Raw genomic sequence first — 27986 nt, forward strand, 5'->3', positions numbered from 1 at the left:
AGGAGAAAGGCAGCGGCTCTCTTCAGCGCGTCGAGGAGGAGGAGGCGGGGGACAGCGTCCGCGGCAGCTGGAATCTGCTGGATGTCTTCGCAGAGGGACGGCTGTTCAGCTCCTAAGCGTACTGCACCATCGTTCGCGCTTTAGCAGCGATAATGGTATCAGTAGCTTCACCACCAAGGGGACAGCAGTCTGCAGCGACAGGGTGCTAGCTTCACCAACACGGGGTCTTGCAGACAGCTAACAACAGGCAACGAGCAACGAGCTATTGCTTAAGGCAACGTTGGTAATATTTATACCTGACAGGTGCCGGGTTTGACGCAAGTTTGCTGGACATAAGACGTCAATTAAAGATGTCACTAGGAAGTGATAGTTATCAGTTGCTCATTAGAGTTCCATTACTAATCAAAACACAGCAAGCGGGGATTTCCAGGTTTGCTGAGTTTTTATCTTGTTGAAGAACTCGGAGTGTTAATCTAGGAATATCAGATAGTGACTCCTGCCCTGTCATTGCACTAATTGGTCGCAAAGGAAGTGGCAGAGAGCTATGCTGGAATGTGGCTCTGTTCGTGTGAGGCCAGAGATGACTTCTCTGAAAATCGCACTTGAACGGTTATGCCAATATAGGGAATAAATGGATTTATAGCCGAATAGGGGCATAAGGTCACAGTATCGATCAGGAACCTAGATAAACACATAACACCCACTCCACGTATTCATGTCCATCAAATTACTAAAACTAGAGCAATAGGATGCATGTGTAACATTGCCCACCCCAAAATACATATATGCATTCGAAATAGGCGTATTTGTCATACGTGAAATGTAGGTACTGTACGTTTTTTGAAGCATAGAAATCATTCAAAAAATTTTTGCATATGAAATCAATGAACGATTATGCAAAAAGAATTACACATGAAGTATCTCTGACAGAAGAAGGGCGAGATAAATCATCACATATAAATGCATTGCAATAACATGTGCTAGAGGCTGATGTAATGTTGTTATGTCTCTAGATGTGTTTAAAAATAGAAGTTTTGAAGCTTCTGTTCTCTAAGAATAGTTTTTACGTTAAGCAAAGAATTGTTCGTGCCAAAAAAAAATCAATATTAAAAATATCCAATTCAAAAAGAATTAATGCTTGAACGGGGAAATAGAGTTCCAACACTTTCTGCAGTTTTTGTTGATCAAAACTGAAGGCCGAATTCAGAGTTCATGAGAACGCTGTGAGTCGGAAAGCTTCTCAAAAGTTATTGTTTCTGTACGGGTGAGAACATCGTATCAGACAGGCTCTCAAAGAATTGGTCTACAAAATCAGGTGATAGTTCAACCAAATTAGATAGCGCTGTAACTTGGCAGGTGTGAGAATGATTGCTGTCATCGTAGTCAGGAGCAGCAATGCTCACAGAAGGTCGTACCTGGGTGATGTTGCTTTTGTCACTCGCTCCACTGTTACCACCTAGTCGTAGTACAGGAGTCTCAACGAATGCTGTCATCAGGATTGGTAGCCGCTGGGGACAACACAATGCGTGAGCCGTTATTGGACTGAGCAAAGTATCGACGTCCATTGGTACTGCTGATGGAAGTGAAAGACAGATGTCCAACACGCATTCATCGCCGCATAGCATACATCTTAGTACCGGTAAGATACAGTTCTGCCATATAGGTCTGAATGAAAGGAACCAGGTCATGTTTAGATCTCTCAGCCTGGCCAATCCAAGGACGTTAGTTATCCTGTCCCGGTAGCGCATTGCTAGGATTGTCTCTTCCATTCCCATGGGAGCTGTGTCTGAGTTTCGGCTTGCCATAACGAAGCAGGAGGGTCACAAATAAAATCCCTGCGACGAGTCCCAAAAATAATGGTATGCCGCCAAAAACAGAGTGTACAAAATTAGGAACGATTCCCAAAATTGCCTGGAAGGGTGTTAGAAGTCCCGTAAAGACTGTCTTAAATATGTCTGGGATGCTTGTGGCACTAGACATGTTAAGGAGTTGGCTCAACATTTCTACGAAATGCACGGGGCAATTTGTTGATAAAAGGTCATGAACTTCAGTAGCTGTCCTTGCAACTAGAAGATCATACGTCTCTTTTGATGACGTTATAGGCACTGTTGTCTGTAAAAGTACAGATTTCATTTTGCTTAAAGTATCAATTCGTATAGAATAGAGATTCAGACGAGGCCAGATGGGAGTCACTGTGTCTGCAGGCCCACTCGGAAACAATGCTTGCATACAGCATTTAACCATGGATGTTACTCTTACTAGATAACTTTTCCCTGGCACAAGGCCACAACATCTGTGATCCGTTCTAAGAATGTAACTCCCGTTTGAAAGTTGCATAAAGAAGGGCTCTATCTGAGTTGCAGGTGTGACTATCTGGTGGCATGAAAGGTTGTTAGAATTTCCATCACATGCTCCATGTAAATTAATACCCTGACACAAAAGTATACCGCTTAGTGAATGTTTACAGTTTTTACCACTAAGAAATACATTTTTGTCGCTGTCACTATAGCAAGAATGAGTGTATGGTAATTTCCATTCTGATTTTACATATCCTTTACCCAATTGTTCATACTGGCCAGCAGGTATGTACTCAAGGCACTTTTTAAATCGGAAAGTTGTTATCGGACTTGTGATAATTCCGTGTATTATCCATTCAATGACAGGACTCTCTGACATTGTCAATGGTAATCTCTCGAGTTTTTCGATGCTCAGGATTGTATAGTCTGCTCCTTTCTGTGCCAAACTGATCTGTTTATCAGTAAGGTTAAAACTGGAAAATAATGACGTTGTGTTGTTTAAACGCCAAGGCACATAGCCTGAACGAAGATTTTGCAGCGTCCAGCCTAATTCTATAATAGAGCGTAATTGCGACTGGCCATGTTGTAACATTAGCAAGTCTCTGTCTATCACATCAAAGGCAGAGGATACAATATTGTCCAACGAATATATTCTGGAAGACAGAGTCATTAACCCATTGTCTACCACAGAAAGTGATTTTTCCAAATTAATACGATCAATTTCTCGTATTTTTTCAGCAGTTTCAATTTGTTTGACTTTCCAAGCCTCGTTGTTAGCAGCATAGATACTGATCGCTATGAAACGCTTCTGACGCTGTTTGCGTGGTCCAAGAATGAAATCGCGCAAATCAGCACCATCTTTTAGTAAAGACAAGTGTTGCTTAATTTCAGCCAGTGTGGATGATGTTAGCCATTCAAGGCAGAGTTTCCCTACACTGTATGTTGTTATTATCCCTGGATGTTGTCTCTGGGAGTATCTCGGGTCTAGTCTGGTCATTTTTAACCCCTGTGTTTTATTCAGGAATCTATCTTGACAGCTGTTTGTGTCAGTAGGCCAGATTAACCACTTTTTCCAATCAGGATGTGTTCTGTTGAAATGTAGAATTTGTGATACGTCTAACTCAATATCTGAAGTTGCATTCTTAGGTATTGGCTTTGGTATAGACGGTGTTTTAAGGTATTTGATCTTAGCTAGGCCAAGACAGGATGTTTGGTGTATTGTGTCATTTAAAAACAACATTTGTTCTGGTATCATGCAGGTTCTAAATAGTGCTTCAATGCCTTGCACCTGCCAATCTTTTGTACCCCAAATTGTTTTCGTTTCAACATTATTTTTCCAATAATCAAAACCAAATGTCATCATTTTGTCATAAAATGCTTCTGAATATATCAATTTAGAATTTGTCAGCATTGTTTTCATTCCTGTTTTATCTAACAGTTTGTAATAAAACGTTTCTGCATTACTGGTGTTAAACCCTGAGAAGTATTTGAATTTCTCAAAAAATGCTTTAGAACTTCTTTTAGGTGGTGTAGCACAATGTTCCCATTGATTATACATAAAAACATTTCTAGGCTGTGCAGATTTGTGCAAGTAGTGATCACCATAGTGGGTGTAACAGAATAACTGCTCATAACTAGATGAACCTTGTAAATAATCATGATCTGTGAATCTAGCTGACATTATTAAATCAGACATCATGTCATTAATACTGTTAAAGTCCCAATCATCAGAGAATGTACTAGGTTTTACAAAGTCACTTAAGGAAACCTTTAGTTGATGAGGATACTTCAGGATTTCGACCGGACCATATATCTCATAGTCTGTTTTCTCCCATACTACCCCACCAGGTATTGGAATTGCTGTGACATTTACTGTTGACAGTTCTCTTTTCTTCACGTGGGATGATCTGTGTGGTTTCAGGACTAGGTTGATGTTCTGACTTGCTGTGTCCATTCAATTGTAATAAACTTTCCTAAAATTAAAACTAAAATTAGGCATAGTAGGAGTATGAATACCCCTGAGATAATCCAATGCTCCATCAACGGTGAATCCAGATATAATTCTTTGGTTTGTTGAAGGAGTCCTGTTGTATTTTCTTTAGAATACTTTTTTGTTTCTGGCATCACTTCGGGGTCGTATTGATCTTCAGAGAAGTTGTCGAAGTTGATGAAATAACCAGAGGCAGTTCTGTCAATTGATGGGATTGTTCTTTCAATCTGTCTCTCGGTAGCACTTTCTGATGCCACATCATTGTATACTGGTGTTGTTTCTTGACGAACTGTTTCAATCTGTGTTTCAAGAGGCACGAGTTCCATGGCATTATTGCATAGTCCTTCATTGTGCACCGCAGGCTGATCGAATGTGATGAGTCTTTCAGTTTGAACCTCTTGGATTGTTGCAAGTTTGGGTATTCTGTTGTTTCTTGGGAGTCCACTGGGCCTACTGTTGATTATAGGCCACATGCTTGTGGTTTTACCAGGTTGATGGACACAACTCTGTTCTCCTTTTTACCAGCAAGGGGCGGTAGCACAACTGATCTTGTTCCGGTGACTGCCAAGACAGGTACTGCTTTTCTATAAGAAGGCCCAAATTCCTTCTTAACCGCGATCTTTTCTCTGACTAGATCCCTAATCTTTGGAATCCAGACAGGCCTTGCTGGGGCTGTTGCTGGTGGTGCCTCGTCAGTGGTAGTTGGCTGTTGCTTTAACTTTATGTTGCTTAAGGATTTTCTTGTTTCATTCAGTTCCTGTAAAACAGCCAAACGATCCTTTACATCAAAGTGCGTTGTTTCTTCTTGTACCACTGACATCTGACTATCGAGGTCCTGAATACGCATTCTAATTCCGAACAATAGTTCGTATGGGCTGAAACCTTTTAGAGAATTTCTTGGCATGTTATTAAGACTAGTCTGGACACTTATTAAATGTTTGACCCACCCAGTGCCTGAACCTAATACCTTCGCTGTTATAGATTGCTTTATGTCCCGGTTTTTTCTTTCTACCACACTATTCCCTTCGGGGTGCGACGGACAAGAATACCGCAACCCAATTCCCATGCTAGCCATGGCCTCCTTATAGGCTCGAGAGCTGAAAGCAGAACCCTGATCAGAATGGAACGTGGTAATTGCGTATGTGCCGATAAAGACTCGCAAATCTTTTATAACCGTTCTAGCGTCAGCCGAGGGCTGGAAGCCTCATTTTTTAAGTGTGTTTAGCCTTAACTGTGTACAATGGGGCGCACTTCTCTTCTTTGATTGCGCAGATAGACCGCCTTATGCTGTCTAGAAGGGATCCTGAAACTACACTGGCCTGTTCATTACTGCGATCTCTGTTGCAGTCTTCACAATTTTGAGCAAAACATTTGATATCTATGCTCATTCCTGGCCACCAGTACTCTGATTGTAATTCTTTCAGAGAAACCTTAATTGTTTGGTGTCTCAGACCCAACCCCATGTGTGCTTCCAGTAAGAGGAAGCCCCTCCTGCTCCTGTTTGGAATTACTCTGTCCCCCACTCCAGGGATTCGAGCAAAAGGAACGGAGTTTGCATCGATTACGTATGCATAATTGAGTGGATAGTTTACGGGTAGTGCTGCACAGTCGCCTTTTACGGTCGTTTTTACTGCCAGCATGGTTTCCCCGTCTATGTATTTTTCTGTACGCTTTTTTGTGGCTATGGAAGCCGGTTTAGTTGCTTCCGCTGTGGCTGTATTAGCCAATGAATTCCCTGCAACGTGAACGCCATCACGTTGAAGACTCTGTGCGTGAATCACGTGAGTCTTTTGTAGTTCTTTGTAAAAAAAGAGCTACCTGTTTCCAGAGCATTTTATGCTTTATTGTGGCACCTGTGTCATCTTTGTAATCGTTTTCAATCCAACTCTGCAGTTTATTGTTGTAAGAGTTGACGCAAAAATGAGAATCGCACACGATAAGTGTCGAGAATTCACGTTCTGCATTTTCGAGCGCCATCTTTAAAGATCTGATTTCAGTTCTCTGAACCGAACAGTTTCTTACAGATTCAGTTTTTGTTACTTTCGGTCTGAATTTACCGCACAGCCAACGACCTTTAATGATCGCACATGCTGCATCGTAGGATTTTCTCTCTACGTTGAAATGCTGTACAAAGCTATCTGTATAGATTATACAGGCGTATTGTGGGAGAGGCAGAATTTCGATTGGCATAGGATATTCTTCTTCATATTCTAAATCATTCAGTTCTTCAAATTGCGGGGCGAAATAGTATTTCATTTCTTCCGCTCCTAGAGAATCTATGCACTGTATCCATTTCGGATCCAGTGACACTGTAGGCAGGTTTACTGGGCTGAATAGCGCCTCGAAGGCGGATTCCGCTGTGAGGATGTTAATCCTTTTACCGTGTGCTAGTTCTCGTTCATTTGCTAATGCGATTTGCACTGCTTTCACAGTTCTTTCTGTGTGACTGAATGTTTTTTCTGCTTGTGTGCACAAGTGTGATTTAATTGAAATTGGTACCTTTTCTCCCTCATTAGAGGTTAGGTATGTGAATCCGCATCTTCCTGGGATGACTCGGATTACAAGATCACGTGTGTTGTCACGTGTATCTAACTTTATTTTTGCTAACATGTCTGTTTGCAGTGATCTCAAAATTTCTGTGTGTTTTTGAGTCCAATTGATTTGTTTAAAATCAGGTTTAATTAGTTCGTAGAGAGGTTTAACCCTCTCTGCGTAATTTAGAATATAAGTTCTTCCGAAATTCAGAAAACCTAGAATGGATTGTAAATTCTTCAGCGTTTTTGGAGCTTGGAGTACAGCGCACTTCTCTAAGAAGTTGTCCGCTAGGCTTTTCCCTTCACTTGATAATTCGTACCCTAAAAACAGTACTGTCAGATGGGCAATTCGAGACTTTTTAAAGTTGAATTTGTAACCCTCTGCTGCGAACCCAAGTATAATGGTGTTCACTCTTTTCAAATGAGTATCCAAGTCGTCTGTGAGATAAATATCATCTACGTAAGATAATGCCTCATCATCATAGATTTGTAGTAACTCTGTTACCCTAGCTGAGAATAGTCCTGGGCTGTTCTTGAACCCCTGTGGGAGTCGACAGAATTTTTTCTGCGACCCAAATGCAGAGAAAGCGGTCAAATATCTGCTTTCTGGTGCAATGTTTTGACAAAAGAAACCATTAGATATGTCTAATGTCGTTTTATATTTTTTCCTAACTATGTTATTCATTAGGGCTGCACTATGCGAGTTTTGTACTGCAAAAGTTTTACAACACGAGTTAAGGTGTCTGTAGTCCAAAACTAGACGATATGAATTGTCTGGCTTGGAGACAGGAAACAAAGGATTGTTCATTTGAGAGGTGCATGTTTCAATCACCCCCTGGTATTCAAGTTGATCTAAAATCTCCCTGACTTGTTTTTTAGCTTCTTGTTTTATGGGATACTGCCGTTGGGCAGTTGGTTCACTTTTTAATTGGATTTTGTGAGGAGGAGAATCCTCATCCCATCCTACATGATTTTTATACAATGCAGGTGCCTGGGCTACTGCCCATTTCCTTGCATATGTATATTTTTTGTGAATCGGAATGTGATTCGAGAAGGCAGGCATAATCACTTCTTCGCCACGAGGGCACTCCCTGACAAACTCTGGGGGCCAATCTTTTTCAGCTAACAGAATATCATAGCCTTTTGAGAGCTTATCCCAAAATAGACCTCTAATTTTCCTAGTCTTATCACCCTCCATACGCAATGTTATTTCGTATATTTTATGGGGCTCGCTAAGTCTGGTGTCGGCAGTTTCAACCTGAATGTATTCATTCGTGTCCACTGTCTCCAGATGACTCATCAAGATCTTGCGCGCTATACTGATTTCTGCTGCACTGTCCAACATTGTCAATGCCCACACCCCGTTTTTCAACTGTGTCCTCAGTATTCTCGGCATGGTTGATTACTCTAATACTGGCTACCTTCTTTTTCTGAAATTGAGATTTTTTATTTTGAGCAGGTTCCTTGTCTTTGGACTTGGTGTGCTCTCCTGGGTCTAACCGTCCTCTTCTTTCCGAATTCTGTGGAAAAGATCGAGAGGGACGTGTATCAATACTTTGATATCTATCAGGTTTTTTCAGATTATCCCTATTTCTAAGGTTATATCTTTTCTCAGAGGGCTCCCTCTGGGGAGACTGGCGTTTCTGGCACTTCTCTAAGAAGTTGTCCGCTAGGCTTTTCCCTTCACTTGATAATTCGTACCCTAAAAACAGTACTGTCAGATGGGCAATTCGAGACTTTTTAAAGTTGAATTTGTAACCCTCTGCTGCGAACCCAAGTATAATGGTGTTCACTCTTTTCAAATGAGTATCCAAGTCGTCGTCTGTGAGATAAATATCATCTACGTAAGATAATGCCTCATCATCATAGATTTGTAGTAACTCTGTTACCCTAGCTGAGAATAGTCCTGGGCTGGTCTTGAACCCCTGTGGGAGTCGACAGAATTTTTTCTGCGACCCAAATGCAGAGAAAGCGGTCAAATATCTGCTTTCTGGTGCAATGTTTTGACAAAAGAAACCATTAGATATGTCTAATGTCGTTTTATATTTTTTCCTAACTATGTTATTCATTAGGGCTGCACTATGCGAGTTTTGTACTGCAAAAGTTTTACAACACGAGTTAAGGTGTCTGTAGTCCAAAACTAGACGATATGAATTGTCTGGCTTGGAGACAGGAAACAAAGGATTGTTCATTTGAGAGGTGCATGTTTCAATCACCCCCTGGTATTCAAGTTGATCTAAAATCTCCCTGACTTGTTTTTTAGCTTCTTGTTTTATGGGATACTGCCGTTGGGCAGTTGGTTCACTTTTTAATTGGATTTTGTGAGGAGGAGAATCCTCATCCCATCCTACATGATTTTTATACAATGCAGGTGCCTGGGCTACTGCCCATTTCCTTGCATATGTATATTTTTTGTGAATCGGAATGTGATTCGAGAAGGCAGGCATAATCACTTCTTCGCCACGAGGGCACTCCCTGACAAACTCTGGGGGCCAATCTTTTTCAGCTAACAGAATATCATAGCCTTTTGAGAGCTTATCCCAAAATAGACCTCTAATTTTCCTAGTCTTATCACCCTCCATACGCAATGTTATTTCGTATATTTTATGGGGCTCGCTAAGTCTGGTGTCGGCAGTTTCAACCTGAATGTATTCATTCGTGTCCACTGTCTCCAGATGACTCATCAAGATCTTGCGCGCTATACTGATTTCTGCTGCACTGTCCAACATTGTCAATGCCCACTCCCCGTTTTTCAACTGTGTCCTCAGTATTCTCGGCATGGTTGATTACTCTAATACTGGCTACCTTCTTTTTCTGAAATTGAGATTTTTTATTTTGAGCAGGTTCCTTGTCTTTGGACTTGGTGTGCTCTCCTGGGTCTGACCGTCCTCTTCTTTCCGAATTCTGTGGAAAAGATCGAGAGGGACGTGTATCAATACTTTGATATCTATCAGGTTTTTTCAGATTATCCCTATTTCTAAGGTTATATCTTTTCTCAGAGGGCTCCCTCTGGGGAGACTGGCGTTCTCGAGTCGGAGTTCTTTCCCTCCGTCGAGGAGACCTTCCTCTGGACTGGAAAACTTTTTCCTTGGGAGTGGATTGTTTATTTCCATCCCAGCTCTTTTTAGGAGTGTTTAAATTATTTTTAATAAATAATTTTTCAGGATTTTCGAGCAGTTGGGGCTTTACCGGTTTCCCACCCAAGCTGTCTCTACCTAATTCTTCATAGCATTGTTCTATGATTTTTGCAAGCTCAACAGGATCTTTTATATCTGTTTCCCTCAACTTCTGGCGGATCGCCACAGATGCTGCTTCTCCTTTTACGTTGGCTAATAATATAGCCGAGACCTGCTTGAAGTCTTTCAGTAATTTCATACCTAGATTTAAAGCGGGCTCTGGACCGTATTCATTTTGAATCTGTTTTAGCACTTCTGGTATTACCGCCATAGACGGAACACCGTGTGTTTTTGTGTAAATGGAAGCAAAGACTGTACCCCAAGTGTCGCAGTCCTCCACGTGTGGTGCGATTCCCATAGGAAGGCAGATGGTCAAGATTCTGTGTTTCTCTATAAGGGTAGTATCAGGAAATACTGCCTCTATTTGAGTGATTTTCTGTGCTAACCAGAAAGGAATTTGTTCCCGTTTTACGGGTGTTTTACCAAGACATGACTTTATGTTCTGTGGTGTGATTTTATTAGTGTTCCCCTGATGAGGGGTCAGCTGTGGTACATTAACAGCTGGTTGGACTGTTGCAGTCCGCATTACATATTGGACTAATTGCCTATGTATTTTTATTAATGTGCTTAGCTGTACTAACAGCTCTTCTCTAGACATTTTTACAATGTCAGGATGTGGTGTGTAGCTGGCTAGAACCGGCCACGTTGCTCCTGGTCTACCTAGTGGACCGAGCCTGGTAATGTGATCATTGTGTTTTAGGGCGCCATTAAACCAGAGCAGGTGCTCTTGAAATTTAAGTGGAATTTCAATCTCCTCGAAAGGAGCGTACTCTTCCGGAGGTTTCTCTATTTTGTAATAGTGAAACTCTTTTGTTATAGAGTTTACCGCTGGAAAGTTTATCCATGAATAGAATACCTCTGTCTGCCGATATTCGTGAGCCTCTATCACGAAAATTACTGTACCACCTTGTGGTGTCAGTCCATTTTCTATAAGTTTTAAAGTTATAGATTTTCTTAAGTGGACCGGGATGATAATTGCATCCGGGTCTGTGTGTTCAAGACCTTGCTGAGTCGCATCTACTGCGGCCCCAGTGGTTCCGTTATTTTCTGGCATTTGTAAAAATGCAAGGTTTGCAGAGTAGGTCTCCAAGGAGACAAAGATTAGGTGCACAATATTTTGGAACACTGTATCCTTCAACGTTGAATAAACCAGAGCTTTACATAGGAATCTCTTCCTACTGAGTTCGGGAGGATTTTAACCTTTCACCCACTCCAGACGTCTATTGGAGTATTGACGGGAGAAAGGGGTCTGTGTGAAATATGCACGACTGAGTTACTCTAACGTCTTGCGTTAGTTTATCGCCTTACCAAACGTTGGACGCCATGTAGTGTAGTTCCTAGTTTCCCACTAGGCCCTGCGCATTGGAATAACATAAACAGTAGTATCGACGTGGAACTGCGGATATTCCAGGCCTCCACTGACTATGCTAAACTTAATTGGGTGTGTTACCAACTAGCTCAGAGGTCACTGGAAACTTTCTTCTCTGCATGGGAAGTGATCAGCTTCCCTGGCACAGACAAAAAGGGATTCAGCTTTCCAACAACCGTGCAACATGACAACTTTGCTCCTCAGATCAAGAGTCAACCTCTAGGGTCGTGTGAAACAATAGACATGTATTTCACTCAGTCAGTTTAGTGCAGTTTACTTTCACGAGATGTAGAGAATAGAGAGACGGGCGTTTGTCAATAAAGGGTTAACATTTATTGAACAGTCTTTCTTCTCGTACAAGAGAAATGTATTGCCACAATTGCAAGACTTGTTATTATAAAAAGTACGTACAGTAAGATAAGGATTGCGAAATAGAACTGTAAAAGCATTGATATGGTTTCTTAGCCATACAATGGTTTAAAAGTAATAAAACATATATACAGTCATATATACATTAGGCTAAAATACTCAACTGGTGCTTCTAACTAAGCCTACCCCAGTGTGCCTGACCTAAGCCTAACACGTGGAAGGGGAGTAAGTAAGTAGCTTTAAGTTAAGTTGGTTTTGCCAAGGTTTGCTTCAAGAATTCTCGTCTAAGGGTTTAGTCAACACCATACCTCTGAATAGAATGATGGAAGTCTGGTATTTCCTTCAGGGGGCACTCGGTATCCCAGTCACCCGCAAGGGTAGACTGGAAACGCTGGAGCTGGATTTCTCTGCAGGAGAAAGGCAGCGGCTCTCTTCAGCACGTCGAGGAGGAGGAGGCGGGGGACAGGGTCCGCGGCAGCTGGAATCTGCTGGATGTCTTCGCAGAGGGACGGCTGTTCAGCTCCTAAGCGTACTGCACCATCGTTCGCGCTTTAGCAGCGATAATGGTATCAGTAGCTTCACCACCAAGGGGACAGCAGTCTGCAGCGACAGGGTGCTAGCTTCACCAACACGGGGTCTTGCAGACAGCTAACAGCAGGCAACGAGCAACGAGCTATTGCTTAAGGCAACGTTGGTAATATTTATACCTGACAGGTGCCGGGTTTGACGCAAGTTTGCTGGACATAAGACGTCAATTAAAGATGTCACTAGGAAGTGATAGTTATCAGTTGCTCATTAGAGTTCCATTACTAATCAAAACACAGCAAGCGGGGATTTCCAGGTTTGCTGAGTTTTTATCTTGTTGAAGAACTTGGAGTGTTAATCTAGGAATATCAGATAGTGACTCCTGCCCTGTCATTGCACTAATTGGTCGCAAAGGAAGTGGCAGAGAGCTATGCTGGAATGTGGCTCTGTTCGTGTGAGGCCAGAGATGACTTCTCTGAAAATCGCACTTGAACAGTTATGCCAATATAGGGAATAAATGGATTTATAGCCGAATAGGGGCATAAGGTCACAGTATCGATCAGGAACCTAGATAAACACATAACAAAGTCTATTGATTTAATATTGATTTGAGAGAAATTAACAAAATTGTCATTCCCCAATATCCGGTGGTGTCTGATATCACGACATTACTTACATTGGTACCCCCAACTGCAACGACCTTTACTGTTATTGATCTTAAAAACGCGTTCTTTTCCATCCCCATTCATCCTGACAGCAGATACTTATTTGGTTTTACGTTAAATAATAAATCGTACAGATTTTGTTGTGTTCCCCAGGGTTACACAGAAAGTCCTAGCATCTATAGCCAGGCTTTAAAAAGACAGCTTGACTCTTTTGAATTGCAATCCGGAGTAGCACTGTTGGCTGCAGACACCTATGCACAATGTGAGGAGAGTACACTTGCTTTGCTTTCCTTTTTGGCTCAGAACAATCACAAAGTCTCTAAGAAAAAGCTGCAATACTGTAGACCCAAGGTGACCTACCTCGGTCATCTTTTGTCTAAGGAGGGGCGTGCATTAACATCAGATCGAATTCAAGCGATTTTAGATACGCCAGTTCCCCGCACTCAGAGAGATGTACGCGCCTTCATAGGATTAACGTCCTTTTGTAGACAGTGGATCATGGGGTTTTCGCACATTATCAAACCTTTGTTAGCGTTATTGTCCAAAAATACACCAATGCCCCTTGAATGGACAGATGAATGTCAAAATACTTTTGAACAATTGAGACAGGCCCTTTGCTCTGCACCCGTGTTAGGTACACCAGATTACACAAAGATTTTCACGTTGTACGTGCACGAGAAAGATGGGTGCGCGTTATCAGTGTTAGTGCAGGCACACGGGGATAAGCAGAGGCCATGTGCGTATTTTTCAGCCATCCTTGATCCTGTAGCGCGAGGGTTACCTGGGTGTTTCCGAGCAGTTGCAGCAACAGCAGTAGCTATATGCAAAGTGAGGGAATAGTTTTGTCGCACAAATTGTTGGTGCTAGTTCCCCATGCAGTAGATGCTCTGTTAAATCAAACAAAGACGCAGTATCTCACGAGCACACGTTTAACAGGATATGAGCTCACACTCCTGGTGCCACATATCACACTGAAAAGATGCACTACCCTGAACCCTGCCACGTTATTGCCATATCTGGTTGAAGAAGGCCAGGAGGAAAAACACCATGATTGTGTTTTCCTGACCAAGGAACAAACAAAGGGTTGTGTCGACTTATAGGATATGCCACTTCCAGATGAGGATGGGGAACTGTGGGTTGATGGATCATGTTTGAGGCTGCCAATGGCACAACTTCTGCAGCATATGCGATCACGACACTTAAGACGGTGGTAGAAACAGCACTAATACCCCAGAAATCAGCCCAAGCAGCGGAGCTGATAGCTTTGACAAGAGCCTGCGAATTGAGTGCTGGCTTATGTGTGAATATCTACACAGACAGCCGGTACGCCTTCGGAGTAGCGCATGACTTCAGCCTACTCTGGAGAGAACGTGGGTTTTTGACTTCGCATGGAGTACACATTATGCACGGAGAACTAGTGCGTGATCTCCTAAATGCGTTGCTTTGTCCAAAGAAAGTGGCGATAATCAAATGCAGTGCACACAAAAAGGTCACTGACAATGTGGGACAAGGCAATGCCTTTGCAGATTTTATAGCAAGACAAACAGCTATGTCACGAAACGACTTCCCCATGTATGTAGTGAAGTCGCAGGCCGAGCGATGGCATGATGCTAGAGCAGAGATACTAGACATCCAAAAATCAGCGACTGAAGCAGAACTTGTAACATGGGCAGCAGAAGGGGTGCTGGATGATGAGGGTTGTTGGAGGAGCAAGGACATGGAACGATGGAAATTGCCTGCAGCTTACTTGCAAGCGATGGTCCAGATGACACATGGGTTGGCACATGTTGGAGCTCTTGCAATCACTCGATTGTTAACACGAGTTTGGGAGCATCCTGAGATTGCCAACACTGCTAAGAGAGTAGTGCAGACTTGTTTGATATGTTTACAGCACAATCCTGCAAAAGGGACGCATACTCCGAAAGGAGGGTTCGTTCCACCTTCTGCACCATTCGAGGTACTTCAGATGGATTATATCCAGCTTGAGCGTTGCAATAACCTTAAGTATGTCTTAGTGGTGGTATGTGCTTTTAGCAAATGGGTTGAGGCCTTCCCCACGAAAGATAATACGGCTTTGACAACGGCTAAGGTTTTGCTCAAAGAGTACTTTCCTCGATATGGAGTTTGCAAATTTTTGTGAAGCGATAATGGTCCTCATTTTGTTGGGAAAATTGTGGAATATGTGCTAAAGGGATTGGGGATTCAGCAAAAGTTCCATGCTGTGTTCCATCCTCAATCAGCAGGTCTTGTCGAGCCGTACAATGCCACGTTGAAGCTAAAACTGGCTAAGATTGTGGCGTCCACGTCTTTGAAGTGGCCGGATGCCTTGCCGCTAGCATTACTCTCTATTAGATCAGTGCCCCACTCTCGAACTGGTCTCACACCTTACGAAGTGGTGTTTGGAAGGCCAATGAATATATGGGGAGTTCCTAAGCCGCGATTGTTACATGATATGCCTTGTATAATGATGAACGATTATTTGGCACGATTAACAAATGATTTACTTTCTATTTACCAACAGGTTCGAGAAGCGCTCCCTGACAATTCCATTGGAGAGGCTCACAATCTTCGTCCTGGTGATTTCGGTATGATAAAATCGTTTGAGAGAGCGAACAGCTTAGAACCAAGGTGGCGTGGCCCCGAGCAAGTCCTGCTTGCGACTCGAACGGCTGTGCGAGTGACCAACAGGAAGCGGTGGGTGCATTCAACTCACTGCCGTCGCGTCTCTCCCGACCTGGTGAATCCTACTGTGCTGTCTGACTACAGAGATATCTTGGACGAGGAAAAGAGCCCAGCTGTGACGTCGGCCGAATCTGAGGGAGCCTTCCCGGACCACACCGTTTCTGGACAACAGCGCTACAATCTGCGGCCACGATAGGAAGAAGATTTTTTTTTTTGGGTGCGAGACTGGTTGGTTACCGCTCTGGGGTTTGTGAAACGGAAGCCGGGAATCTCAAGGGGGGGGGATCAGTTCTGCCAAGAGTAGCGACACCCGTCTTGACCCCGGAGAAGAAAACAACGGCTACCTCGGAGCTCAGCACTCACATTTTTATTTTTTAGTTGTATATTTGAGACATTGTGAACTTTTTGAACTATGGCGCCTTCTGCATCACGAGACAAAATAATTCTTGGTGCTATATTGTTTGTATTGACAATTGTGGTAATAGCAGTGATAGCCTGGGTAGTAGAACTTGTGGTGCCTGTACGAGAACATTTGCTGCCGACTACCCCGGCTCCATCTGAACATTTTCATTTCACCATACCCTACCATGAAGAACGGCATTGACAGGCTTATTTGAACAATAGCTTCATTCAAATTTTGCATCATACTCACAATATGACGAACACTTCTAACTGTTGGGTGTGTGGGATGTTGCCTGGGCACCAGAAGAAAGGAGGCACACCACTTATCCCATTCCCGTTTTCCCACAATGGTTCCTGCAATGCTTGGTATACTCTTCGATTCACTTTGCGCTGGCCAACAAAAGGGGGGGTGCTTTTCCGTTTAAACAAGATATGCTATCATGATCGGGACGGCTATACACAAGCTGAGGGTACTCGATTCGAATGGGAAGAGTACCGTCCCGACAACGTGTCTGCACCCCGAATCTACAGTAATCAACGGAACATTAATATGTCCAGCTCTCATGTCATTAATGTTATAGATACTAAAGCTGATCTTTGCATACGAAATAAAGGTACAATCCCTGTTGGAAAAAGTGAATGTAACACTACACTTACATTTGACAGTCTGAATGGCATATCATTCGTAGCATCCCGAAATACATATTTTATCTGTGGCAATAAAGGTTACTATCGTCTCCCGTTAGGGTGGTTAGGTACATGTTATATCTCTTTTGTATTGCCCCCTGTATTCATTGCCCCACCAATGTACCATAATGACTATATATTATATCATGACTTTGTGTTAAATAGAGTCAAACGTGCTGTAGTCCTGGAAGACATTGATCAGACCGATACTGCACTACAACAATATGTGGATTTTAATTTGGGTTTGTTTTCTTTTGTGGGAGCTGCTCTGAACAGTCGAAAGATACGACGAATGACCCGTGTTGTTGAGGCTGTAGCTAATGATACCGCTTTTGCATTGGGAAATATAACTGAAGAGCTTCAAATATCTACAATTGTTACGCTCCAGAACCGGATGGTTTTAGATGTAGTTCTAGCTGATCGAGGGGGGGCATGTAGAATTATCGGAAGTAGCTGTTGCGTTTACGTTCCTTACAACTCACCATCTGCATATGATGCCGTATCTAAATTGCATAAAATTGCTGCTGAAATACATCCGGACAATGGTACATGGACCCTTTCGGGGTGGTTCTGGTCAATGCTTAGTACATGGGGCTGGAAGCTACTGACAATCTTATGTATCATAGTTGGGATATTATTCTTCTTGTGTTTATGTATACAATGTGGCCCTGCATTATGCTCCAAGTGTTTATCAGCTTGTATTCCATCTAGACGAGCTCTTGCCCAAAATGTATTGATGCTTCATAAAGAAGTGGCTCAAATCATGTCAATTGATATAGAAGATGAGTATCCCGACTATGTCCATTATGAGGTAGCTTCAGCTAAACGCTAAAAGGGTCGTCTGTCGTAATTTGACGATGGCTGGGTTAGCGCTTAGCTTTGCTACACGTTATTTCCCTTAACTTGGCCTTATTCGAAAACGCCATTTTGTATGTTACGGCGGCCATTTTAGGGAACGAGCGGCCTCGTGGTCAGCATGCCCTTTAGTCCTTTGACCGTGCCACTGACCGCTCGAGTTTGCCCAGCAACAGGCTATTTTTAGTAACGGTCAAGCTTGTACATGCGCAGTTCCATCTGACCAGTCACCCCTTAGGAATGTTCCGCCAAACTGACCAGTGGAGTTGTAACCCCTCCCATGAGTTGGCTGTGCTCCAAAAATTACCATATATGTACCTAAACTCTGTAACCATGTACCGCCTACCTTTTTATTACTGTATAATCTGTATAAAAGAAGGACTTGCACCGATGTTCGGTGTGATACTTCTTGCATTGCCAAAGGGTGCTGTAGGAATGTACCACCACCCCATGGGGTCTTAATAAACTGGTCTTTTGTACTTTTCAGTTTCCGTGCCAACAGTTCTTTTGGTGTAAGTGGGTATTCTGCGGAGCATGTAGGCCTTGGGAACCCAATACCCCATGAGTCCAACCCTGGAAATACTCTCCTGGTTTAGCACACCTCTCTCTCCACAGGTCCTTCCATATGGCAGAAGTGTAGTAGGCTCTGAACACATCCCTGCTATAAAACCGTTTCACTAGCCGGCTCGGAAGTACTTGCTTATACCGCTCCGGAGCTCCTCTTCCACCTTATAACCTGACATGTATTGGCACACGTGTATTTCGACAATACGGCATGCATTTTTTTAGTGCTAAATTCTCGTTGTGAATTTTCCTCAACGAAAATATTCCCAAAATATTTAAATGCGACGGTTATGAACTATTTCATTTCTGCCACCTTTTCTTTGAGCATTTAGGGCCCGATTCACAGAATGAACTTAAGACCCAATCCTAAACTTACTACTATTTTGGTATTCACAGAATGCACTTACTATTTTTGCCATTCACAGAATGAACTTACTACTTTTGGTATTCACAGAAGCTAGGATTTTGTCTTAAATTAGTCTTAAAACAGACTTAAGACAGACATAAGACACAATCCTAACTTAAGTCTGTCTTAAGTTTGTCTTAGGTCTGTCTTAAGTTTGTCTTAAGACAAACTAAAGACACAATCCTAACTTCTGTGAATACCAAAAGTAGTAAATTCATTCTGTGAATGCCAAAAGTAGTAAGTGCATTCTGTGAATACCAAAATAGTAATAAGTTTAGGATTGAGTCTTAAGTTCATTCTGTGAATCGGGCCCAAAGTATCTATTGAGATTGCTGGTCCTACCAAAGAAGCATTATTGGGAAAAAAACACATTTGTTCCACAAATCAAGTATCACAAAAGGCCGTATGGGTGCAGTCAATTGAAACAGTTTTCCCTCGAGAGGATTAGAAAAGAATACTTGAGGCGTGTCTGCCCGCCAGTGGCTTGGATCAGAACTACATATTAAGAAAACGTATCGTTCACTTAAATGCCAGCGTTTGCAGAAGTGGCACTGACTCTGATGACATCACAGGGTTGGTCCTGGGTGTCACTACGGTTTAGAATTGGCGGAGATTAAAAGCTGACTTTGAAAAGAGTCCCCCACTCGGTACTATATTCATGCCCTGCCCTTAAAATAACAGGTGAAACACAGATCAATTTCTCCATAATGGATGTCAAAATCCCTTAAATTAATACATGTACAGCGATGCAGTTACTTTATCTTACATTCCGTATCGGTATTTGCTTTTTAGGACTGGCCTATGAGGCAGCTCTAGTTGTCTCACTATATCATTGTTTTTCCAGAGAAAGCGTACATAATATGCATTCCTACAGGGTTTTCTGGTCAGAGGTGCGGGGAATGAGATTTTGGTATCAATTTATGATCAATTTAATAATTTATCTCATTCGTCGATTTTGGACCGATAGTATCTGTCATTGAGTAAAAGACAACCCCCACATAGGTTTAGATAAACCCCATTAACTGACGCCACTCTGAAGAACCACTTACAACTGACAAAGTTTAAAAGTTTTATATAAAAGTCAAATTTAAATGCAAATACAATCCTCTCAGGATAAACCTCAAAGTATACAAAGAATACAAAATCAATTCCTTAATCAGCAATTTAAAGTTTCGATGTGAAGTGGTTCCTTTGCGTCATCTACAGAAAGAGAAAAATAATCAAATTAAATCTGTCCCTACTCTATACTAGGTGACTTCCCTATTTTCCAAGTTTCTTCCCTAAAAAGGTGTCAGCAGTTTGACTTCCAAAGAAGTTCAAACTCTCTTAGCCTCTAAAGGTAACTTAAGTTTAAGAAGCAGTACCCTCTCTGCCTACCCATCCGCTCTTCTAAGGGTCCTCGGCCTACTGCTCCCTTGCGCTCTGATCTCTCTCAGTGCATCTGCTCAAGGCATCTACCCTCTAACTTGCCTCTCGCTGTTCTCTCTGAGCTCTTGCCTTCGCCTTCGCTATCTTCTCCCCGGGGTGCTGTCCCTAAAATACACAATCACAGTGTGGGTGGAACGCCCCTTGACGCCCACCACGGACTTTCCCCGATGATGTCAGCTTCTGGCTCTTTCCATTGCTTCATCTCTTTGCGTCGTTGGTTAGGTTGACCCTTCTCCTTAGATGTCATCTTCATCTTCTTGTTGACAACTTTAATTGACACTTTCCAGATCAAAAGTCAAAATGAACTTAAACAAGACTTTAACTTACAACTATTTCTTGACCTTACTAGATCCTGCGAATGGTCATTCAAAACAAGACTCAAATTCCAATCGCCTCCTCTCATGTTTAGGCAATAAACTTTGTTCGACATTTGTCACCTTAAATCTAACAAATGCTAGACTCTTCGGCTCGCACCTTCAAGTGAAGACTATTCACGACTCCTGTGAGCCCACTAAATTACATACATTGGACTATGCTCCTGCGAACTCTTGGTTAGTCAGGTTATAATCACAAATGACCTAAACTCTTCTAACATTCCTACAAGCTTCTTCTACACAGTATAACCTTTAACATACATTTATATATAATCGCATTTAGCAAATACTTTGTTCATGTGTGAATACATCTTACATAGAATACAGTTACGTAGAATATGAACCTTAATACATAGAATATAAATTATATTCTCATTGCTTGTCGTTATGCGTACGCTCTCCGCACATTTCTCCATGTTACATTTCTCGCCGTTTCTGCATTTAAAGTTACACACGTACATGAACTCTACTTTACACGTTCTTCTGTTCATAAGCATTTCTACGCCTTACTACATTAGCCCACTACGTATACAGGCCTTCTAAATCTAATACATTCTAAAGTGAATACAGTTACATTTATTTCTTATACCACGTTGTCACTTCTGTTGACCTTTGTGCTATAGTCGTCAAGTTTACGTTCGATATACATTTCATTCCTACGTTACACGATATGCTCCTAAATATGACTACGATATACATTCCATTCAAATTGCGCTCTCTCAGTTCCCCCCTTTGATGACTTTTAGGAGTCATCACTAAATGCAATTTGAATAGCACCTTTTAAACCAAACTAGTTACATCATTTCCTCTTTTCATCATTTCAAGTGCTCTCAAGCTTTTATACTGTTGATCTTGTAAAGCAGCTAATCTCCTTTCCTGTTCTCTCATAGATCTTTGTAACCGGTTCGTCCTATACCATTTATATAGTTTCACAAATCCTAACAATGTAATTATGCAGATTAATACTATTAATACAGGTTTTAATATGTACCACACTATACTTTTGCCAAGGTTAGCAAACCAACTTCCAACCTTTCCTACTCCTTTACCTACTTTTTCCCAAACATTTATTTTTGTCAAATCTTCGATTTCTTGATGAATCTGTGTAATGTTTCTTATGGCCTTCTCAAGTGGTTTTGAATTATCAGGAATATAAGTACAACATTCCTGAACCTTCAAAGCCTTGCAAACTCCGCCCTCTTTTGCTAATATCACATCAAGAGCAAGTCGATTCTGAAGAACCATTGCTCTAATCGATTGCATCTCACCTTCTATTAGCATTAATGACCTTGCAGTACTTGCAGATAATCTATCTACGACTGTAGCTAGTCTCCTGATCTTAACATCGTTAAGTATTAAACCTAACATAGGAAACATCGCTCCAAATACGTCTCCTACTACTTCTGCATCTCCTACTTCTCTTTTCGTTCTTGTCGAAACCTTTCCTTCTATGATCGCTAAATCCTTTGCATGATATATTTTGGGGAAGACAATTGCCAAGTAACATGAACCATACCAATTGTCAGGCAGTTTTACATAGGCATTTCTCCCACACACAAAATATACATTAGGAATAGCCTGCATCCCTTTCATAAAATCTTTCGTATAATACTCTAACTTAAAAGCATGCTCACAATAAACTTCACCTACGAATTCACTCTCATAATATGTCTTGCTTTGAGTTAAACATAACTTTCCTTTCTGCGTTCTATCCAATGCTATTGGACCATTGCTCCCTTTCTTTTTATGTGCCTTCTCTTCTTCGGTCCAATCAGTTTTCCACTGTCCTGACATTTTTAGAATCTTCTGTCTTCTGTATCGGTCATCTACTTGTGCTATGAACTTTTTCTCAATCTCTGACACTTTGCAAGTCAAATTATTTCTACGTGCATATGAAGTATCTAATGTATCCCAAGGAAGAAAGAATTTGGCTAGTCTATCCTCCTTTTTGTAATAGTCCCACTTATTCATCTGCTTATAATTCGGAACTTCAGGCAGTACCGAATCATAATTTGAAAAGTAGTACTCAAACCCTTCTCTACCATAAAATATACTAAGCAGTAAACTACATGTTATCCCATAAGTCAATGGGAGATGATGATATCGGATGCCCTCATCTACAGAAGCCGGAAATTGCATACAAACGTAGCAATCTTTGGCCTCCATGGCATCGATATATTCGTATAACAGTTTAGCATATGCGTTTGACCTAAAGTTTCCCTGTGACTCGTCTACGTGTAACCTACGAGCTTCATCTACTAGTAACGTCTTTTCACGTATAACATTGCTCTCCTCCTTCTTTCCCACAAGAGCAGGTTTCAAAGTCGTTACAAGTTTTACATCTGCTATTTCTTCATCGTTTTCACGTCCTATTATGTATGATATTGTCACTACTGTAATTATGAGAAATATTACTACAGCTACAAGTGTACCTATTATGCATCTAGCTTTTCTGTTTGGGTTGCCGTTCTCCATGTTGTCAACACAGCGCAACTCTTTCTTTTGCGAAAAAGTTTTTCAGTTCAGTCCTTAGTTTGCCTTGTTTTCTTCTCAGTTCGTAAAGTGCTCTTTTATCAACAAAGTCTCTTTTTCGCAACAATGTCTCTTTATGTTTAACAACAGACAACCCTAACCCTTCTCCGTCCTCTAAATGTATCCCTAATTTTATTCTTCTTTCCACTCGGTGCTAGGTTATCTTCTTCTTTATAACCTATATACAAAGTCTTTATGTATCAACAATTATTCTCGTACCTGCAGCTCTTGCAACTAGTTCCAACAACTCAAAACGAATGACTTTGTCTTCTTCCTCGGATATTTGATGACCAAATGTTGGAAATTGTAATCTGTTTAGCACTAAATCTTTAATCTGACTCAAGTATGGGGGTATGGGAAGTGTGAAAGTCAGTAACCCCTCAGTCTCGAGTCCAGGAGTCAATATCCATATCTCCACTGCCACAAATGGATCGAGATCGATTACTTTCACGCTCTTCACTCTCCCAGATTTCTGTCCCCAAGACATCTGCTAGGTAAGTCCACTCTGGGGTGGCGTACCTTCTGCAGGGCACACGTACCCTTCTCGACCTTCGTGGACTCTCAGTTCCTGAGTCTGTCGTTTCTTCCTCCTGATCCGATTCCTCAGCGATCGGGACAAGAGTTCTTTCTTGCTTTTCTTCCGAGCTTGGCCTTTTCTTTCTCTCCGGCCAACTGGCTTCGTCACTCCTTGTTCTTCTGCTCCTTGTTCTTGGACCAGTCTCTTGGTCACTCTCAGTTTGTTCAGTATCCGATTCAGTCTCCCAGTTACTTTCTTCTCCTGAGGCGACTTCGGTCTCGCTAGTGTCCTGACCTTCGCCGTCTTGTTCTAACTCAGTTTCAGTTTCTTCGATCACCTCCACAGCTTGGCTTTCCCCCTCTGTGGCTTCTCCGTTTTCCGCCGGATTCTCATCCGAGAGAGGAGCTGTTTCTTCTAGAGGTGTTGGCACTCTTCGGGTGTGTGAGGCATGTATCCAGTTTGGCAGGCCTCCACACTTCACCGCAGTGTTCGTGACAAGTATGACTTGAAATGGTCCTCTCCAGCGCACATCTAAGCAGTTCTTCCTGACATGCTTCTTCACCAGGACCCAGTCTCCCGGACTCAGGTCATGGCACAAATCTTGTGCTGATGGAACCTCTGCAGCCTGGACCTGGAGGGACACAGAATTAATGGCATCAGATAGTCCCTTGCAGTAGTCCAAGATCAAGTCGTCTGTGATGTTCACTAACGCTGCAGTCGGAACCGATGGCAATCTCATAGCTCTCCCCATTAGCACTTCATGTGGAGAGAGGCCTGTTTTCCTATCAGGTGTGCTACGTATGCTCATAAGAACCACTGGAAGTGCGTCTGGCCAACTCAGGGATGTCGATGAACAAACTTTAGCCAGTCTGGACTTGATTGTACTGTTGATTTGCTCTACAATCCCTGAAGCTTCTGGTCGATAGCTGCAGTGTAACTTTTGATCAATATTCAAAGCTGAACATAGCATCTTCACTATTTCGCTGTTGAAATGAGTTCCTCTGTCCGATTCCAAAGAGGATGGCACCCCAAACCTCGGTATTAACTCTCTAAGTAACAATTTCGCTACTGTAAGTGTATCGCACCTACGTGTAGGGTAAGCCTCAACCCATCTAGAAAATATGCAGACGATCACTAGAACATATCTGAGTCTGTTACATGGAGGCATTTCTATAAAATCAAGCTGCATTCTATTGAAAGGCCCCCCAGACCTCCCAATGTGACTCAATGTAACTGGTGTTCTCTTTCCCACGTTTAGTTGCTGACAAATCGCACATCGCTGACATACTGCTTCTGCCGCTACTCTAAACTTAGGATTGAACCACGTTTGTCTGAATACTCTCACCATGGCATCTCTACCTATGTGTGCTGATCCATGCAATTTCCTTGCCATTGGACTAACAAGTTCATTTGGTAAAACTGCTCTCCCATCGGCAGAGACCCAAAAATTCATCTCGCTTTTCACACAACCCGCTGTTTCCCAGCCCTTTTTCTCATCATCTGGTGCATTCTCCTGAACACTCCTTAGCTCATCCCACGTATCTACAGTGTCTAACAACATTGTCAATTCAGTTCTTTCCTGTACTCCCCCCACTTTCACATCAGTGTGAGAATAGCCTTGCTCTGCGCAGTAACGCGCTACTTCATCCGCATAGCGGTTACCTTGTGATACAAAATCTGTACCTTTTGTATGCGCTGCGCATTTGACCACTGCAATAGCTGTCGGTCCTTGCAATGCCTCTAACAAAAGTCTCACGAATTCTCCATTCCTAATGGGAGAACCCGAGTAGGTCATGTAACCTCTTTGAGACCATAACTGCCCGTAATCATGAACTACCCCGAAACCATATTGGCTATCGGTGTATATGGTGACTCGAATTTTGTTACCTGCTAAACAAGCACGCGTCAAAGCAATAATTTCAGCTACCTGAGCGGAGTGTACTCCTTCCAGGCAAGCGGCTTCTACAACTCTGGTAATTGTACAAACTGCATAAGCTGCTCTCAGCTGACCAATATCGTCTCTTACGCATGAACCATCAACAAAGAAAATTTCATCAGGGTCAGTCAATGGCTCATCTACGATATCGGGTCTCGGTTTGGTGCATAGTTCAGTCACATCAAGGCAGTCATGATCTGTACAATTTTCATCATCCACCTCATTTGGAAGTGGCATCAACGTAGCAGGATTTAAGACGGAGCATCTTTTTAGGGTCACATTCTCGGCAGCCAGTATGACTTGCTCGTAGCGTGTGAGCCTGCTATTCGTCAGATGCTGAGTCTTAGTCCTGGTCATTAACAATTCCACAGAATGCGGTACGTACACCACTAACTGATGTCCCATTACCACACTTTCCGATCTTTCAATGCTGACACCCGTTGCAGCTACGGATTTGAGACATCCGGGCAACGCTGCGGCTACTGGATCTAATGTAGCCGAAAAGTACGCCACTGGCCTACGCGCATCTCCGTGAATCTGGGCCAAAACTGCTAAAGCGCATCCCTCTTTTTCGCAGCAGTAAAGCAAAAATGGTTTTGTGTAATCTGGCATTCCTAAAGCCGGGGCACGACATAAGTCCTCCCTCAGCTGCAAAAACGCCATCAAACAATCTTTGTCCCATGGTACCGGATCACTCACTCCTATGTGCGTCAGTTGTAATAAAGGTTTTGCCTTCAGTGAAAAGTTAGCTATCCACTGCCGACAATAACCGACCATGCCCAGAAACATCCTGACCTCTCTTTGTGTTGTAGGCGCGTTCATTTTCATAATCGCCTCTATTCTGTCTGGAGACACCTTCCGTTTCCCTTTTTCAATCCTGTGGCCCAAGTATTGCACTTCAGTCTTACAATATTGCAATTTACTTGGTGACACCTTGTGCCCATTCTCGGCCAAGTGATTTAACAAGGTGATGGTGTCTTCTCTGCAAGCTTCCTCTGTTTCTGACGCAACTAGGAGGTCGTCTATGTACTGGACTAGAACTGAGTTCTTGGGCAGTACTAGACTTTCAAGATTTCTCTTTAATAGCTGGTTAAAAATCGATGGGCTTTCTGTATATCCCTGAGGGATACGACACCATGTTAAAACGCGATCTTCCAGCTTAAAAGCGAAAAGATACTGGCTATCTTCATCTAAAGGTATCGAAAAGAAAGCCTGGCACACATCTATCACTGTAAACCATTCAGCTTGGAACGGTATCTGAAATAATATCACTGATGGATTCGGTACCACTGGACAACATGAGACAACAATATTATTAATCTTTCGAAGATCGTGCACTATTCTGTATTTTCCACTAGGCTTCTGTAAACCCATAATCGGTGAGTTACATGGACTACCCACGATCTCCTTCAGTATTCCCTGTTTAATCATGGATTCGATCACAGGCTTTATTCCTGCAATTGTCTCCGGTGTCAACTTGTATTGTGGTGTTCTTGGATACTCAGCATTGGGTCTTACCATGATCTTTACTGGTTCTACCCCTTTGATCAATCCTATTTCTTCTCCAGTAAAATCCCACACCTCAGCTGACACTTTCTCCCTCAAATCCTGTGGGAGCTCCTCCACTGTCAGGGTAGGATATAGTTCCACACATTCTTGCGAGTTCACAACTTTAAAATCAGCATCTTCATCGTTGGTCTGCAGTTCTACTCCTTCAGGTGTGCAATGTATTCTGCAATTCAATTTACACAACAGATCTCTTCCTAACAAACACACCGGGCTAGAATCACAGATCACAAACTGATGTTCGTCACTGTAATTCCCTATCTTCACTGACACTGGTTCCGTCAGAGGATTCGTCATCCTCTTGTTTGCGACTCCTACCACCTGAATCATCTCTCCTGATATCGGCAGACCTGGGACTACCGCTGATCTCAAAGTGGATCGAGTGGCTCCCGTATCCACCAAAAAGGTCGTAGGACATCCAGCTACTTCAGCCTCTACGTATGGTCCTCTCTGATCTACTTCCAGGGCTGCTCCTAAAGTACAGTCTTCTTCCCTATTCACTCGTTGCCCTGTAAGAGGATCAACGTAGTAGCATTCTTCTCCTCCTACGAATAATGGCATTTGTCTATAGGTTTTCCCTCCATTCGCAATTCGAGGCGGTTGAGGAAACGGGGCTCGAGGAGTCTGAGTCCCCCCTTTGATAAACTTTCCCTTCGGGACTGTTGCTCCCTTAAACACGTTGTTCTGTACCTCTTCCTCCTCCTGTTCTAATTCCCCTGTCTCAATATTGTAAGGACACTCGCGTCTCCAATGTCCCACCTCGTTACACTGATGACACCTGGTTGTCCTTTTCAGTGTTGCGATATCCATTCTCGGTCTCGGTCTTTCTTCCTCTTCTCTGCTCTGATTATTCTGTTTCTTTGCCTGCGTTCCTGTTCCCTGCTGTCGCTGTCCACCCTTTCCAGCTGCTTGCATTTGTACCAGCATTAACTTCTCCTTGAGCTTCTTTGCCTTCGAGTCTATCTCATCGCTACAGTATCTAGCATACCTCAGAATTTCGTCTAAAGGTTTGTTCTGCCAACAGATCAAATGCTGTTGGATCATCAGACTTA

General features: G+C 42.5%; 1 protein-coding gene across 1 annotated transcript; it reads left to right on the plus strand.

Annotated features, from left to right (window-relative positions):
- Nucleotides 1–2798: 2798 nt before the first annotated feature.
- LOC147734780 (protein NYNRIN-like) lies at nucleotides 2799–18097 on the plus strand. Its single transcript, XM_086953060.1, has 2 exons — nucleotides 2799–7063; nucleotides 12620–18097. The coding sequence occupies exon 2, from the start codon at nucleotides 14133–14135 to the stop codon at nucleotides 15123–15125; it is 993 nt and encodes a 330-aa protein (XP_086809186.1). The 5' UTR covers nucleotides 2799–7063; nucleotides 12620–14132; the 3' UTR covers nucleotides 15126–18097.
- Nucleotides 18098–27986: the final 9889 nt, after the last annotated feature.

This window comes from Lissotriton vulgaris, chromosome 1_2 (assembly GCF_964263255.1).
Source record: "Lissotriton vulgaris chromosome 1_2, aLisVul1.2, whole genome shotgun sequence".
NCBI classification, from domain to species: Eukaryota; Metazoa; Chordata; class Amphibia; order Caudata; family Salamandridae; genus Lissotriton; species Lissotriton vulgaris.

Excerpts from the sequence above, each read along its gene's own strand:
- LOC147734780 (XM_086953060.1), top strand. The coding sequence starts at position 14,133 with ATGTTTGAGGCTGCCAATGGCACAACTTCTGCAGCATATGCGATCACG.